This window comes from Lycorma delicatula, chromosome 1 (assembly GCF_047948215.1).
Source record: "Lycorma delicatula isolate Av1 chromosome 1, ASM4794821v1, whole genome shotgun sequence".
NCBI classification, from domain to species: Eukaryota; Metazoa; Arthropoda; class Insecta; order Hemiptera; family Fulgoridae; genus Lycorma; species Lycorma delicatula.
In genome coordinates, this window is record NC_134455.1 from 48,728,760 (window position 1) to 48,746,500 (window position 17,741).

The 17,741-nt window shown below is 30.8% G+C and overlaps 1 protein-coding gene across 1 annotated transcript in view; it reads right to left on the minus strand.

Moving 5' to 3' along the window:
• The window catches only part of LOC142317502 (transcription factor hamlet-like), a 59,342-nt gene extending 50,489 nt beyond the window's left edge, over positions 1-8,853 (minus strand). The window contains exon 1 of the mRNA XM_075354062.1: positions 8,712-8,853. Within this exon, the coding sequence (XP_075210177.1) occupies positions 8,712-8,853 (142 nt within the window). The remainder of the gene's footprint in view (positions 1-8,711) is intronic.
• Positions 8,854-17,741: the final 8,888 nt, after the last annotated feature.

Below are 17,741 nucleotides of genomic sequence, written 5' to 3' on the forward strand. Positions count from 1 at the left end.
TTTACAAACAGCAAACAGGTAATTTAAAAAAAAAATGTGAAAAGGTTTAATAAATTTTGAAATATTCATATTTGTTTTATTAGAAATATCATTACTGCGGATAAAATTAATTAGGTTTTTTTATTAATATATGAAATTTTTGGATAAATTTGTGCATGATCAGTTGGAACGTAACTTGTCTGCATAATTACCGTGAAATTTGCAATTGTGTAGAATGTGGTGTTTTGCTCTATTTGTGTACATCTAGTGATGTTTTGCTCTATCAACTAGGGTATTTGGAGGTGTTCACAAATCAAACGCATAAGATTTGGGTTAAATAAGATTTGGGTTAAATTAACATTAATAGCCAATGTTTTTAATCATGATTAACAGATATACTAAGTTAAACTCTTAAAAAATTACATCGAACAAATTGAAAATAAATTTTCAAAGTACTGTTTGAAAAAAGAAGAAAAAAGAGAATTTATCCTACCCTACTGAAGAGCATTTGTACGTGTGTCCGTCCCCCTTAGCTTAGCACCGGAATGTACCGATCATTAGCGGAAAATTCCGATTCATTTGTACATGTCTCGTGGTGGTCAGGTGTATACTTGTTATATTATTATATAAAGATATATTTGCGATATATCTTTATATAAATATATATCTTATATATCTTTATTAATATATAAAAATATATATATATATTTTTGTTTATGAGATTGTATTTCTTCATAAAATAATGAACTATAAACAAAAAGTAGGCACCGGAATGTACCGATCACTAGCCGAAAATCCCGATTCGTTGATGACAATTTCTAGAGTTAAATTTCTAATTTAACTTTCGCTTTATCAATTTTCATCATTAAAAAAAAAATATTTTTACACAAGAGGTAAATCAGTTTTTGACACCTAATAATCCCATTCCAAGACGCCGCCCGCCAGGGCAATCCGCCCGGAAGGCCTAGCTGCGGAGGGCGTGCCTACGGCACTCCTCTGCAGCTAGTATTATAATAAAAATGAAAATACTTTAATATTTAATGAGCGATTTACAAGATCAGTTTACTTTAGCGATAGTATTAATAACTTCAATATTAAAACAAATAGTCCTAAACGAAAGAGATTTGTTCCATTCTGACGACCATGAGTAGACCGTTAAGTGTTATGATTATATTCTTTATTGAAGTTATTAAAAAAAAAAAATTAGTTTAAATGGCAAATATTATAATGGATAGCGATATCTGCTATATTGTTATAACAATATTGCTATATAAAACTGTACCAGTTTTAAGAGCTGCTTAGAAGGCTAGGAATTATACTGGAAATGTCCTGTCTCTCCAGTAGCAGTACCGATTATTCATACAATTTATAAAAATTATTATTTTAATCATATTAATTTCAAATTCAGATTTTTTCGTTTCAAAAATCAATCGATAGTTTTTCCAAACTAGATGATGAATAATAAAAAATAACGTAATGAATATTTAAATGTAAGATAGGTCGATTGATTTTAAATTTTATCAATACGCACTAAGATAATAAAAGATATAAATAAATATAAAACCAAATAGCAATAAACATCCAGTCACTCCATTAAATAGTCTAAATGTTTTATTTATTCTTAATATTAATAGGCTTAACAACAGGTTTCCAAAATGATGGAAAGTTTTCCTAATTTTTTCTAGAAGTCGTAATTAAAGTGTGATTAAAGAAATTTTTATATATATAATTTTTTTCAAATTATGAAAAAAAAATGGTTCAAATATCATACCAGTTTTCCAAGTTCAAAAGCAAGATAAACTTTATCAATGTTTTAAGGGCTTCTTACAATAACACAGGATTTGTAGTAGGGAATTTTCTGTACTAATCTTTCACTAATAGAGCCGAAGTATTATTATTATATAATTTTAAGTAAATAAAATAAATGTAAGTTAATTCAAAGACAGAGATATAAAAATTAATGAACTAATTCCGAGTTGATTTTATAATCTAATAGTATAGAAACCGAAATTAATTTATAAAAAAAGGAAAAGGATATAAATTTTTAGATAACTTTTTATGACTGAAGGAGAATATTTTAAAATGTAATAAAAGAAAAAAAAAAGTGGAATTGATTCCAGTCACTGTTATTAGGATCTTTGTTAATCATCTCCATTATCATAATAAAACGGTTAAACTAGAATAAAACGTCTCTATTTACAATAAGTAGGCTTTTAAAAAAAAAATTCTATTATATGAAGCAGCAGCTACGCAAGAATGATTCCGAAGGAAATGTGATTTCAATATCATTTTGATATAGATAAAGACCGGAGACAGATGTTACCTCAGGACGAACTTTGATGAAGCGAAGAGCGGATATGTATTTCCTTTCGGCAATAGACAATACGAGAGATTGCGGGAATCTGACTGATAGATAATAGAAATAGTGACGTCACCATTCAGTAAGCTATAATGTGTCTAGTTGTCCAGGGGTCGTAACATCTGGCCCTCACTTTTAACTCGACTCATAATTCCTCCCTTTTCCATCCAGTCGCTCATATACACGATTCTGATTGTAATGACCGCTACTTATGTAATAACAGTTCTATCACCAGGTGTCTCCCCACCATATCATTTCTACTACGATCTACATAGGTTGTCTGTCTGATCGCTATAACGTACGGCTTCAGATTTTGCGTGACTCAGCATAACAGCAGAACCACGAAATGAAAACAATAATTATTTTTAGAAAGAAAAACAATATTTCCTGATTTTTTAAAGAAAAATCGGGCTATGTTAAAGTAAATTCTTTATTTAATTTTTTAAAAACAAAAAATGTATATATGTATTTATTAGATGCTGAATACCTGTATTTCTTCACAGGTGATATCTTAAAAACTGAATTAAACTTTATTATTAATTTTTTCATTAATGAACCGGGAATGACAGTAAGCAAATAATCTATTTTTCAGGTCTAATTTATATTTATTTAATCGAAGATCGTTGACAGAAATAAGAAAATTTGTGTAAAGCGACTCAAAAATAACGAGTAAAGTATGACATTTCTGTTTTAAATGCAATGCACTAAGAATCGTTAAAAATTAACTGATAATTTTAAACAATATCGTTATCTGATTCGACGTTTTTAAATCATGTATGCTCAGATAATTTTTTTATACCGGTATATAATACGTAGGGAGGTTAGGGTTAAGACCAAGGGGGCGTGACGTGACGTCACGTGACGCGGAAGTGGTCTAAGCCGGCAGATGGCAGCACCGGAACTATCTGTCCGACATTAAGTCTGACTGTTTGACTCCTACTTCAGGCGACCCGACCCGTGATTCCACATTTGCATTTTCTGATAACGTCGCCGATCTATCATAACGGTCTAAATTTCCTCACCCCCTTGAACCGCGCCGCCTACTTATTTGCTTATCCGACTCTTAGTCTGGAGGTGACAGGCGGCCGTTATTCTGTGGAGGGGTTTTGATTGTTGCTATAGTTTCAGTTGTGCCCGTCAATCGCTACCATCTGCGTATCTAATATAAACTGAAAGAGTTGTTTTATCCGTAAAATACAGAAGAGTTTGAAGAATAAAACTAAGTACCCAGTTTTCTTGCATGCACTCCGCTCAATCTCTCGGGTGTGTAACATTTGTTTACATTATTTATTATAACCACAGATCAGCTCATTTTTACTTTCTATGAATATATAAATACGTATTTTATAACTCTCCCATCTTCACAAAGTAACAGTTACAAAGTAGACTTATATATCCCTAAGAAACAATGGCACGCCTGTTTTGGGTAGTCACAACCAAGAGATCTATTTTACTTTCTGTTGTTTATAAACAAAGTTGTTGGTGAAGTATTAGTAAAAAAATATTCAAAAAACGATTAACAGGTGCGAAAAAAAAAATCAAATTTAAACGTTTTACAAAAGTTTATAAGTTTTTTCTAAAATAATACTGAATGACGTAAAGAAAAATTCATAAAATAACTAAAGAGTTCATTAAATAATAAGTTTATTTTTAAGATTTTGATTAATTGGAAAGAAAGACTACCAAAAAAAATGTAAACTCATTGACTATCATGATTGAAGTATACTTACGAAGAAAGTTATTTAAAAAATAGATCAATATACTTTTGGAAAAGATACTCGCATTTTTTTTCCTTTATTGTTTAAATCTAAACCAAAAAACTGCCATGAAATTGATATCAAAGATCTTGAAACAAATAAATTATAAGAACTACATTACTTATTATAAAGAAAAAAACGACTTTATTTCATTTTCAGAGTCAAGAATGGTGCTTATTTACTTTATAATAATCCTAATACTAATAACTATTAAACTATGAAGTCAATTTTTAGCAGCAGAAATCAAAATACAGAGGATTCATCTCATGATATCAGTGTTGTAAAGCTAGAATGAATTAAAAATAAAACAAAAATAAAAAGAATTGATTAACGAAATTGAAAGAAAGAAGGAAAAAATCTGACAAATTAATATACAATGATAAGAGGTAAAGAAAAATCTACAGAATATAGAACTAGAAAACTAGAACAAGGTTCCTCATCCATTGACTATTCGAAGACATCCTACAATAGTCTTATGACAAGTTATCTTATGTAGTGCTGTAAGAGAAGTACAATTATGCTACTCTAGTTATCGAAGGCAAATAATGCTGGTCATTAAAAATATCGTTATAACAAAAATATGTAAATATTCGGATACTGAATTAAATAAAAGTTGTATGATATAATCGGGTAAATAGTTTCATATTATTAAAAAGTAGAATAAATATTAGGAAATACTGGTTTCTGCACCTTCTTTTCAATACCAAATTCTTGTTCATAAATAATAGATTTGTTTAAACAACTCAATTCCGATTCGTGTTCTTTATGACATCTGTTGATAGGAGTGTGTATGTGTATATGAAAAGTCATACTATAAGTAACCATATAAAACCATTACTGTATAGACCTATATATGTCGACGTTACACGGTACATATGTAGCCTTTTCACGATTTTTTTTTAGAAGTTTACAATAAATCTTTTTAATGATACACAGCCGCAATATCTGTCGTCGAACTATTGTAGCTATATAGTACAATATGCGGTATCGCAGTGCGCAGTCGCAAATATATCTGCCCCACGCTTATAAACACGCAATAAATGAGGGGGCTTATTTATATTCGTTTACTTTATTGTTGAATACGTGTAAAACGTTACGGGAGGGTTAGAGCGGAGGGGTAAGCTCCCCTATGTGTCATATCGGACAATGGAAGACATGCGCGGGACCCATTAACCCCTTCGGTTCATTACGGTGATGCTAATATCATAACAGTGAATGTGGGCGTGGGTCGTGATGCATTTCTTTTCACCGATTGCAATATAACTAATAGAGCCTGCCGCTTTGTGCGGGGAGATAGCAGCCCGCGTTGACAACTTTATCCACTGGAACAGCAGCGGCAGCAGTAGTAACAACACAAAACTGCACTACATATACACATGTATGCACGTCTACTGAGATCTGCGTAGCCGCCGCGATGATGTGTGATTTATTGAAATGTTCCCGGTACACACATCTGCTTATAAGCAGATTAACATATCATTTACATACTGTGTAAATAACAATATAAACTGACCGAAGTTCTCCTGCATCAAATCAATTTAGATGTTACTGCTGATAAACATTAATTCCTAACACCGCATTATTCTACCCCGTTGTCTGCTGTGTTTGTTTCTTTTTTATCAGAGAACAATAATATTTTAATATGATTTACCGATATGAATAAATCTAAAAGTAAATACTTCTATAAAAATGTAATCACAAAAGTACATCTCTGAAGGGAAAATTTTACATAAAAATGTACTGAAACGTATCTGTATAAGACTTTATGATCTGCGTATAAATAAATTTGTAGATATTTTACATCTTCGAAAAAAATTGAAATTAAATGTCTCTATTTGCTGCTTAATCCTATTACCTAGTGTTCCGTTGAAGAAATTTCGCGCTAAACATATAATTTTTAGAACAGAAAACTGCGATATGAAAGTTCTCATATTGTTCAAAATGAATGTTCAGGGGAAAAAAGCGAAAAGATATGGTATTCTTTTTTTAATTGTTCGCATACTTTTTTTTATATCTAATGATAAAAAAAAAAAATATTTAATATACTCTAATTTCGAATTTTTATTTATATCTTTTTTCGGAACATGTTCTTTATTCTTTAAATTCAAAGATGTTACTTTTTGATACGAAAGTAATCGTCGAAAGATAAACTAGTTTTGAATCGTCTTTATTTTTTTATTTTCTATAGTTCAGAAAATCCTTCAAAACTTTTTAAATAATTTGAAAACAAAATGAAAAATAGAGAGATATTTGATTACAAAAAAAATGATTTATCCACAATTGATTTATGCACCGAATTTTAATTTATAGATAAAAAATAGCAAAAAATGATTAAAATGAACGGCTAAAAATTTAGCATTCTACAATGCCATGTTGTTTCCAGATAATAATTTAAAAGTAATAAATAAGCAAAGAAGAAATGGAGTAAAGAAAGGAAGAAATCTTTGTAAAAAAATAAAATACACAATTTCCTGACCTTCATTTTACAATTTAAATTCAGTCTAGACCTATTTGTTTTTTTTTTTTACAAATTGGCATCCTCAATGTCCAAATGTATTGGTAGGTTTTGATTGTGCATAATCTTCTTGTACTCTCTTATAAGAGCGTTCATACGGCGCAGGTTTGGGGGTGGTATGTGGCTCAATACCGGGAGCCATTCCACAGGAGTAGACCTGATAACCCCGGCAATCATTCTCATAGTGTTATTAAGTTGAGCATCAATTCTATGAACATAAGGGGCTATTTTTTTTACCAATATTAACTTTCCTTTTCATCGGGAATGTTGACAGTTGAGAAAGAAAAAGTAAGAGAAATTATGTTTCGAACTGATTACGTGACTGTAGATCAATAGATTCTTAACGTGTGCATAAGACAGTCAGTGGAGTTACATTATGTTGGGAAATAGCAGTATACTAATTTCCCATCGATGAACATCTCTAAGCAATGGATTTGACAACAACTGGCTTTCTAATCTAAACGATACGGAGATTTGCATAATGCTAATAATAGTACTAGTTTATGGCATATATTTCTGCATTTATTATCAGCAAATGAAGTTTTAATTATTAATTTACACAGTTAATTATTACTTCACAACTATTGAAATTCTTCTACGAAGATTTTTGCAGCTAATCTCTGAATAAATTTTGAAAAACTTGTTTTGCTAGTGGTTTCTTAAGTGTCTATCGACTAGGTTAAGATTTATCTGTCGCCAGTGAAAGGTGTTTTCTCAGAAAAGTAATAACATTCATTGTACACGGGTTTCTGCTTTCATATGTAAATATCAAACAAGTAAATAATAAGAGTTTTTATTCTATTTTCGCTAATTCACTGCACTTACCATGTAAATATAAATATTAATTTATTTGTGCGATGAAGTCTGTTCTATTCGGTCTTCAATAACATAATATACGTAGCTGCGAAAAGAAGTACATTTTTAAAACTAAATAAAGTTCGAAATTACTGAAAAAAGAGGTAATAATGTTACTGTTAAAGATTAAATAAAGAATTTTTGGATAATCCTTATTGTAATAGCGGGTTTATAATTATGAAAAAATTGAAAATATTCAATTAACTAAGAATAGGCAAATGAGAAAAATATCATACAAAAAAAACTTTAACTAGTTATAAACCTAAAAAAAAAATACCATGTTTCGTTTAAAGGTATCCTGTATCTTTAAATGATTCACACTTTACACTAAAAAAAAATCAATAACGAAATAAATCTGTTATTAACGCAGGAAAAATAATTTTTTTGATTAATTGGAAGAAGTTTATTAGTTTATACCGTAAATGTATTCCGAATAAGTTACCGAATTCAGAATGTTTGCGGAGAGTCTTTCTAATCTTTTGTATCAACATAAAAACTTAGTTTTTATAACTCTTAGACGGATGATTGAAAGAGCTATTAAATATTCCATTTAAGAAGCAGAATGTTTTTACAGAATGGGGTAACGTAAAGTGTACAGAGCAATTTACATTAGCAGTTTGAATGGTGCGCCTCTCTCAATTACGTGCTCGCTGTTTTAATGTCCACATTTGGCTCGACTCCTGAGCGTAAAACATGGTCCCACCCTCGATCTGCAGGAGGAATTAAAAACGACATCTTTATAGTCGGATCCGCTTCCTTCCTTCAGGGGGCGTCGTCGTCGTCGTTTTAATTAAAAGCAATTAACGTCTTGATTAGTAATGGCATGGAAGTGCAGTAATTTGGCAGTTACGTGTCACATTCGCTCTTTATTAAAACTGCCCTCTGGATGCTAATACGCACATTAGTCCAATCTGTTGTTTCGACAATATTAACCTAAGCGATAGTCCAGTAACTTAGGCTGCACATCGGATCTGTCAGCGCGCACACCCTTCAATGTTACAACGACCAGCCGTTTACCGTTTAATTCAGCAACTCACGCTGTCTCTTAGAATCCTTTAATAATACGGCAAAAGTTTAGGAAAACAATGATTTCACATAAAATACAACAGAGAAAATATAATTTTAAACGAAGATTAGTTTATTAAAAAAAAACAAAATTGTTTATGATTACTTGAAAAGTAAACAATTTTTTAATGCATTTTAATTAAAAATAACATTTTAATGAGAAATCTAACATCTTACGAACCTGTCTCCCTGTCACTACGATCTTCGGATGTAGTAGTCGATTCTTGTACCGGTTCTAGTTGAAGAGGTTCTTTAGTTGGTAAAAACAGTTCTTGGCTAGTACTTAAATTAGCCGCAGCGCAGAATTCCTGTAAAGAAAACATATTAAGTTTTTCTATTTGTTTCAAAATTTATTAATTTAGTGTTAATGAAAGTTTAATTTTATTAAAAAATATATATACAATTAAGTTAAAAAAATTAAAAATAGCTTAGTTTTACATTTTTAGTCTTATCTCTGCAATTAATTAATTAATGATATTTTAATGGTAACATATTTTGTATGATGTGAAAGTTACCTCGTTGGATAATCGGCTCATTTAATAAAAAAATTAATTAATACACAGATACAGTATATATCCTGATTTTTAATCAAGAGAAACATCAGAGAAAAATTTAAGGAAAAATTTGAATTTATCATGTATCCTTTAGTAGGTCGGTGTAAAATTCTATCCAAACTTCTTCAAAAATCCGTGAGAAAAGAAGTTACAAAAAAGAAAAAGCAAAATTATTCATGTAAAGGATTGGAATATAAGTAATGCCCTATTAATAATAAAAAAATAAAAATAACAGACGAAATCTTATTTCCTGATATTACTGGACGTTAATATTAAAAAAATTGAAACCGATTTGTTTCCAATAGATTGTGAGCAAGCCTGATTAATTATATTCACAATAATGATACGAAACCAGGTTCTCAGTAATGATCAACCATTATAAAGTCCCGTCCGGGTAAGACGCTTATAATGTGATGTGCAAGTTGACCTACTAGGGTAAGCACTTGAACATCCGACATCGTTAGGAGGAGACGATATTCGAGAGGCTGGCGATTATTATCATTACGCAGATAATTACGGAAGCTAAGGGTAGTTTAAACGGGGTGCTGTAAGGTGGAGTGGGGAAACTGTGATCGTGCGATACCCTTAATAGCTTCCCGTGCGTATACAGAGTCCTGTCCAGTGAAGGGATATTTTATTTTCGCGTGATGAATGCTCGTAAAATGCGCCGGGTATGAAATGATAGTCCGACGTCCATACGCCAATTATCTATTATCTAGAAAACTGTGAGCCCGATTTAAGTAAAGATAATAAAATCAAGTGGCTCTTGGATATTTTTTCAACGTAAATCAAGAGATTCGCTCATGCGAGGTAGTCTTATATAGCCTAATAGTTTGCTATACATGCGAAAGATTACGCCTAACGTAGAATGGAAAAAAATAGCTCATGAGCAGTAACAACGTAATATTGTTAGCACTTGGTAATTTTATGTTTAGACGCAGGAGAAAAATAATTCTAGCGTATAATCAAGTTGACGTGAATTAAGGTTACCGCTACCGTATTAAATGTACCACTAAATAAATTTTAATTTATTAAAATCAAACCAAACTTACTCAAAATATTAATTTTAATTACACGATAGAATGTAATGGAGGTATACATAATTAATAACTAATTAAAATTGTATTTTATTGGTGTAAAATAATATTTAGAGTAAGTACTTCAAACATATTAGATAGTATATTTCTTTCTCTAGTGTATTTCTTTTATTGGTCTTTTTTACTTCTAATTTTAAAATGTGATATTCGACGGAGTCTAAAACAGTTCCAAAAAAAAAAAAATGAAATAAAAATCTTGAATTTTTTATTTCGATTGTTCCTCCAAATTCCTTGTCAGAAGTTAAAAGTTGAGGCCAGTCGAATAGTAGTATAATTGTTTTTTTAATACAATTTTTGTTTACTAATAATTCATTAATAAAAAATACAAAAAAAGAAATAAAACAATTTTATTTATATTTAGGATTTTTAATTGTTTTTTACTTATTACAACAAGAATAAGACTGATTTTTACAGATCTGTACTTTGAAAATTATATAATAAATATTTTAAGCACAATTTACTTTTTTAAATTTAAACATTTGATTAGTTGTGAAAGATTGTATGTATTTTATTGTCACACAGCAGTTCTAGAATATAATATTGTATCAGTACACAATTTTAATATTTTTTCTTCTTAATAATCTATAGTATCTTAAACAGTTATAAGGACTTAGTTATAAGGACAGTTATAAGGTTGTAATGAGTGTTTTTATATTTCAATATACTTAAATATGAATAAATGATTATTTTCTTTTATGTAGATAAAAAACATATTGGAATAGTGGTAAACGTTTGATGAATTTATTAGTAATAAATATTTATACTGGCGCAGTTTTTATAAAAAAATATAAACAAAGAAAACGTAAAAAATATTTTTAATTTATTTTAGTGAATAAACTTTTTTGCAGTTAATTTGATTCTTTATATACACACAAGCGCGCGTGCGCGCGAGTAAAAATAATTTTACGAGTTGAATAGAAGAAAATTCTTTAGGTAGACGGAATTCTAATATTTTTGAAGAACAGTGATTACGGTACATCACGAAAAAGTAGACGTTTGTCTTCTGAAAGCAATGCATTCGATAACTTACCATGGACTTATGAAATAAGTAAATTGTACTTTTTAATTCTAGTAGTTGTAATTACGGTGCTTCTATCAACCTGTACTCAAATGATGCCCAGTCGGTTTTAATTATAGCATTACAGAAAAACAGCATTTAACCCCCTGAAGTTTTTTTTGTAAAATTGTCACGTCTGACCGGGATTCGAGCCCGGAACCTCTGGATGAAAGGCGGAGACGCTACAACTCTTGCCACAGAGGCCGACTAACTCCTTGGAGTTACTCGAATATTCATATCAAGAAATAAACTACGGCAAAGCTGTTTGTTAGTTACCCTGATAACAGTCTGCTTTGTTTATATAATTTTATATTCAACGTATTTTTATAGTTTAATTTTCTGTGAAGAAGCTTCACAGAAGTCGTAAAGAAGATGCAATTCTTGAAGAGTGGTGAAACGAGACTTCAAATTTTAAAGAATTAAAGAATTTCAACATCGTAATTGCCATACTGCAACTGTTATAAATTTATCATTTACGATTTTTAATTCTTTGAAAGAAAGATATGAAAAATTGTGGTAAAATAAGAGAACGTCTATACTGACAGTGCAATTAAAGTAAGCACTTGTAAATGTTTTAAGTATTTTGTAATACATTATTGCCGGAAATTTGACTGATTTCCTTTCTATTTAGAAAGATAAACTTATAAAAAGCCTCCATATTCATTAGAAAAATAGGCCTTTATAGATGAATTTTTAATTAAATTATAACTTGTATACATTTTCTGAGAAAATACCTTTGCCACGTTTTTAATAACTTTATAAACAATTATGTTATAATATTCTTTGTTTTCTTAATGTTGTATTGCTCTTAGGTGGTGTTTTATAGTTGAATGACCAATCAATGAATTCATATTTGATTGAAAATGCAAATAAGAGATTTTATTATTGTTACCGAAGACGTATCATGTATTTATTTTTCAAAGATTCCAAATTTAGAACAAGTAAAAGATCATTTGATGATCAGTCGTCAAGAATGCTCGTCGGATTTGGCATGTTGGATGTTCAAATACTTTTTAACCGATAACAGAGGAAACGCTTAGAGGTAAATACACGTTCCCGCCAACTCGTACCTGTACCATCGCGCTATCTATCAGCAACCCTCAAAACTAATTCATTAACTAACTCTTCAGGTCAATATAGTAATGTTACTAAACTAACAACATAATGTAATGTACAATACACAACATTTATTTTAAATTATAAGATACAATTTTGAGAAATATATTGTATATATATATATATGCTCCACAATTTTATATATTTATAAATATATATGATTATATATAATGTAAATTTATAAATTTAATGTTTATATATATATATATATATATATATATATATACATATGCATAGAATATAACATGTAAAAATGCGAAAGTTTGTCCGTTTTTTTTTTTTTGTTTACAACAGCATCACGCGAGAACCAACTGATCTATTACTTTAAAATTTTCAAGCTATATTTGTGTTATTTCAGGGAAGGTTTTAAGTCATATATTGAGGACATAGCCTCCTTGAGGGTTAAGATATTAAAGATATTTCTTAAAGAAAAGAAAATTAATCGTTTCACTTAATTAAATTTCTGTTACAACAGAAACATAATGAAGTTAGATGATTAATTCTTATTTTTTTAACGAATATCTGCAAATTATTTAATATTCTCACAATGAAGATAACGGACGCGTCGAGGTCGAGGCTGGAGTCCTCTGGCTAGACGGTCGAGAGAGCGAAGCGAGCCCTGAGGGGCTAATGTATATATATATATACACATTCCGACGAGTAGAAGTAAATAATTTGATAAAGATAAAACTTAGTCAACTTTTTTTATTAATTTGTTTACTTAAGCTAATTATTATTACAAATCAATCTTTCTCATAGAAATACGGCAACGATTTTGCTAAACTCTGCATATGCATATAGCATAAAATTTCTTTCAGAAATGAAGGGATGCTTAAATAAAGTGAGATAATTATTGTTTTCACTCTACGTCGGATCATTTTTCTTTGTCTGCCTCTGGCACTCAATGAGCTTGGACGTGCTCCTTGTTTGTCCTGTTCAAACCTGTTCTGTAATGTGTTCTATTGAGCTGTGTAGTTATAGTTATTTTCTGTTAGTATCCATCTTAATAATGAATTGCAACCACTGTGGTGAGTATATTGTGGAGGAGGAAATAAAATGTTTCGGTTATTGAGATAATTATCGTTATAGTTTTTCTATCTGAGAGACAACGTGCAGAGCAAAATCAAAAGAAGCAAAAGCTTCTTGGGGGTGCCAATCATGTAGAAACAAAAGTAAGAAACTACTGCTGTGAAAAAAGGGGTATCTACTCGTAGTCAGTGTGGATCCGTACGTTTAATCCGGGTCAATTTGATGAAAAACATGTAGAGAGTGAGGTAAGTAAGGTAGAAAGGAAACTGACTCCTTCCACTAAATAAATTTTAATGAAGAATAAAAGATCGGTTCAATTCATGTCGAATAAGTTTAATATCAATAAGTTTTTGATGGTACATTTAAAATTAATCTTTAAATTTAATTTAATATTTTAAATTTTGTTTTTCAAAATGAAATAGATATTTATTTTTGTTTCATGTGGTGAGTTAAAATATAGTATTAACTGTCATTTTTATTATTGTTTTTTAATTATTACTTGATAATCGTAATATGTATGTAACTATGATATGAAGTATAATAATTATATGTAAAATCGGTTAGGCCGTATAAGTGTATTAAATGCATTCCATTAATACATATTTAATAACCTTTTAAAGTATACGACTTATGAATTATAATTTATGGACGCGAGTTTAACATAATATGTATTTCTGAATTTAATGAGGATTTTTTGCAGTAAAATCTGGAAGTAAGAAAACATAAATCTGGGGAAGGATTGTTGACGTTCATACAAATAATTTATCTTTTAGTGCAGTTATATAGCTGTGCTAAAAACGTTTTTAGTTTTGAATGTATTCCGGGTATAATTGTAGTTTTGTATTAGGTAAATTATTTAATATTATTTTTGTCTATAAAACTCCAGATTTAAGGAATTCAGCTGGAAAGGTTCGATGATAAAATGTTAGTCCGTTATACAGATCACAAAAATATACGTTACGGGGTCTTATCTAATGTTAGTAATGCCTTGATACACTGCAGTGAAATTCTTTTAAATGACTGTATTTTGATTAAGGTAATAAAGCGTTAACAGTATATTTCTGAAACTGCTTGAAAGTTATTTATGTAACTGAAAAGAAATTTTTAAAATATCTCGCACAGATGGTAATTTAAATACATATAACTGATTATGCAGCCTTCATGGGAGTTGTTTTGAACGATTGCTATAGTATTTTTTTTTTATAAGATTATTATTGTTACTAATAAATATAAACTATATTTGTATTTAGATGAGTAGTAATGATTTATTCACATAAAAATATAGATAGATACTTTTTATATAGTCTTCAGAAAAAAATTAAAATTATTTTGTTAACTGGTTTTTTGAAGATTATTCGTAAATGAATTGTGAAAAAATAGAAAGAAATGCATTTTTTTTAATAAGACGCCTCATAAGCCTAGAATTAATTATAAAGAAGTAAATTTTTCATAAATCCTCATCATTATATGTAGAATTAGAAAATGATTGCAACTTCAATAGTCTGTTATGTAGATGATTATTTTAAAGTAGTCTTTAATGGAAATTTAGACTTTCACCGACAAGTTGATGTGATTTTTAATAAAGTTAAAGACTTGTAAATTTGGATGTAGATTCTCGTACATTAAAATTCTTTGTAAGTATAAAATATTAAAATTGTGTATAAATAAATAATGGATTTTAAAATATGGTGTTTAAGCATGGGGCGGAACAAAATTTTTACATTTAAATAAACATAAAACTTGAATGTAGTTTCAAAAATAATATTCGCAGAGTAATATCCGCAGGGTTCGCCGTTGAGCGGTACCTTGTTTACCATTGCCATTAATAAATTGATATTAGCCATTCCAGTAGAAATCAGCAAAAGCGTCTATGTTGATGATCTGGCAATCATGTATGCCAGCAACAAGACTGCTATGGTGAAGTACAAATTGCAACGAGCGATCAATGCTCTAAATGAAGTTGCAAGGAATAATGGATTCCAATTCTCACCAGAAAAAACGTGCTGTGTACACTTTTGTAGGAAGAGAATTCCTCATCAAAGTCCTGCGTTGACAATTGATGATAATCCAATACAATATAAAGACAGCGTAAGGTATTTAGGACTAGTATTGGATAAATCCCTTACATGGGGATTACATATACAGGACTTGAGTGATAGATGCAAAAGAGCCCTAAACATTATAAAATGTTTATCGAACTTAAATTGGGGCTCAGAAAAAGACACATTATTGAGATTGTATAAAGCATTGGTTCAATCTAAACTAGATTACGGATGTATCGTATATTCATCCGCTAGAAAGTGGCACTTAAGAAAGTTAGACGTAGTTCATAACAGCGGAATAAGATACGCAACAGGCGCTTTCCGCACAAGTCCGGCGGCTAGTCTGATGTCCGAAGCCGGAATAATGCCACTACATTATAGAAGAGAGATCCTTTTGTTAAGATATGCAGCAAATGTATGGGCTTTCCCTGATCATATAAATAATAAATTCTTTACGAATCATCCTATGGCTGCAGTATATGAACATCGTGCTACCTATTCCAGACCAGCCGGAATTAGGTATCACGAATTAAGAAGAAAATATGAAATTGCTTTACCAGAGACACTAGCGATTTCTACTAGAGAAATACCGCCATGGCTTTTGCCAGCGGTTAATACAAGTTTGGATCTCTCTCAAGGAGAAATAAAAAAGAAACCAACAGTGATCATCCAGCAGGAATTTTTGGCAACCGTCAGTCATTACGAAGAATATATTAGAATTTATACTGACGGTTCTAAAACCGAACATGGTGTTGGATGCTCGATATATGTAAATGAAGAAGCCCACTTTTGGAGACTGCCAGATGTGGCCAGTGTCTACACGGCAGAACTCACTGCAATTCAGCAAGCTCTTCGCTACACTGAACACTATTGCGAAGAGAGAGTGCTAATATGTTCCGATTCATTAAGTGCACTTGTCGCAATTCGGAACAAGAACATTAAGGATGTCCTAATTGCAAACATCCTGTCCATTTTATACATACTAAAACAACGAGGACAGCGATGCGTATTTGTATGGACTCCGGGGCATGCTGGTATTACAGGTAATGAAATCACAGACGAAGCTGCCAGAAAGGCAACAGTCTGCGATGATTTGGATGCATTTCCTGTAAGAGTGGCAGATGTTAAATACCGTCTAACAAACATAGTAAGAAGCAAGTGGAACGCTGAATGGAGGAGTTTAAATACAAAATTAAACTCAGTTAAAACTTCTCCTTATAAATGGAAAAGCGACTTTAAGTTGACTCGCCGTGAACAAGCAGCGGTGACCAGACTTAGAATCGGTCACACGCGATTAACAAATTTATATTTGTTAACCGGCGAAGTGAGACCAATGTGCGGTGTTTGTAATAAAACACCGACAATCAAGCATCTAATAGAAGAGTGTACCATATATGAGGACCTCAGAAAGAGGTTCCGTCTTAGAAATAATATTAGTGCTGATCTGGATAATGGAAATGAAGAAAATATAGTTGCATTTTTACACGCCAGTGGACTTCTTAAAAGTCTATAAAATGAAAGTTTAAAGCTGTGACAAAAGAAACTCTAAGCGGTAGTTTATATATATATATATATATATATATATAAAGAAAAAATGGTATTGATAAATTTAATTTTAATTTCAAATGCGTGCATATATATATATATAAGGGGGTCTCGAAACGTGGCACGTATAGTGACGGGAGGTAGCCCTCTTGCCTAGGCCATTTTGGCTCACTTGCATTCAAGAGCAGTGAGTCAGGGTGTGTCCGATGATGGCATGGGGGACCCTCAAGGATGGATTGAGGGCGCAAGGCTGTGGGTGTACGCTGTGCATGCCTATAGCCTGTTTATAAGAAGGATTCAACTGCCACGGCACCCTGGCGCGACTGATATACTGCTCAACGGCGGTTCTGGTCGCCCCGAGGGTGCATAAACAAACTATAAATGAGACTCGTAGAAGAAAGAAAGAAAGAAATGGTATCGATAAGTTTAATTTTTATTTTAATTTAATGGTCTTTTGAGAACCTATCTCAAATTTTAATATTGGGGCCCTTTACACCCCATAAGTGTTTGTGATTGTCCTTGTCTTTATGTCTTAAATGTTTTGTGTAGTTGTGCTTTTAAATAAAATGTAAGGGCCCTTTATAGCCTATCCAGATGGTGATAGTAGTTTCTTTTAAAGACTGTGACGAGGGCTAATGACCTTAGCAGTCGATGCCCATAATAAATAAAAAAAAAAAAAATTAAAAATTGATATTTATCGCAGTTTCATTTATTCAAAAATTGTTACATTTTAATCATGTGTGATTTTAATAAATTTTATTATATTATTAA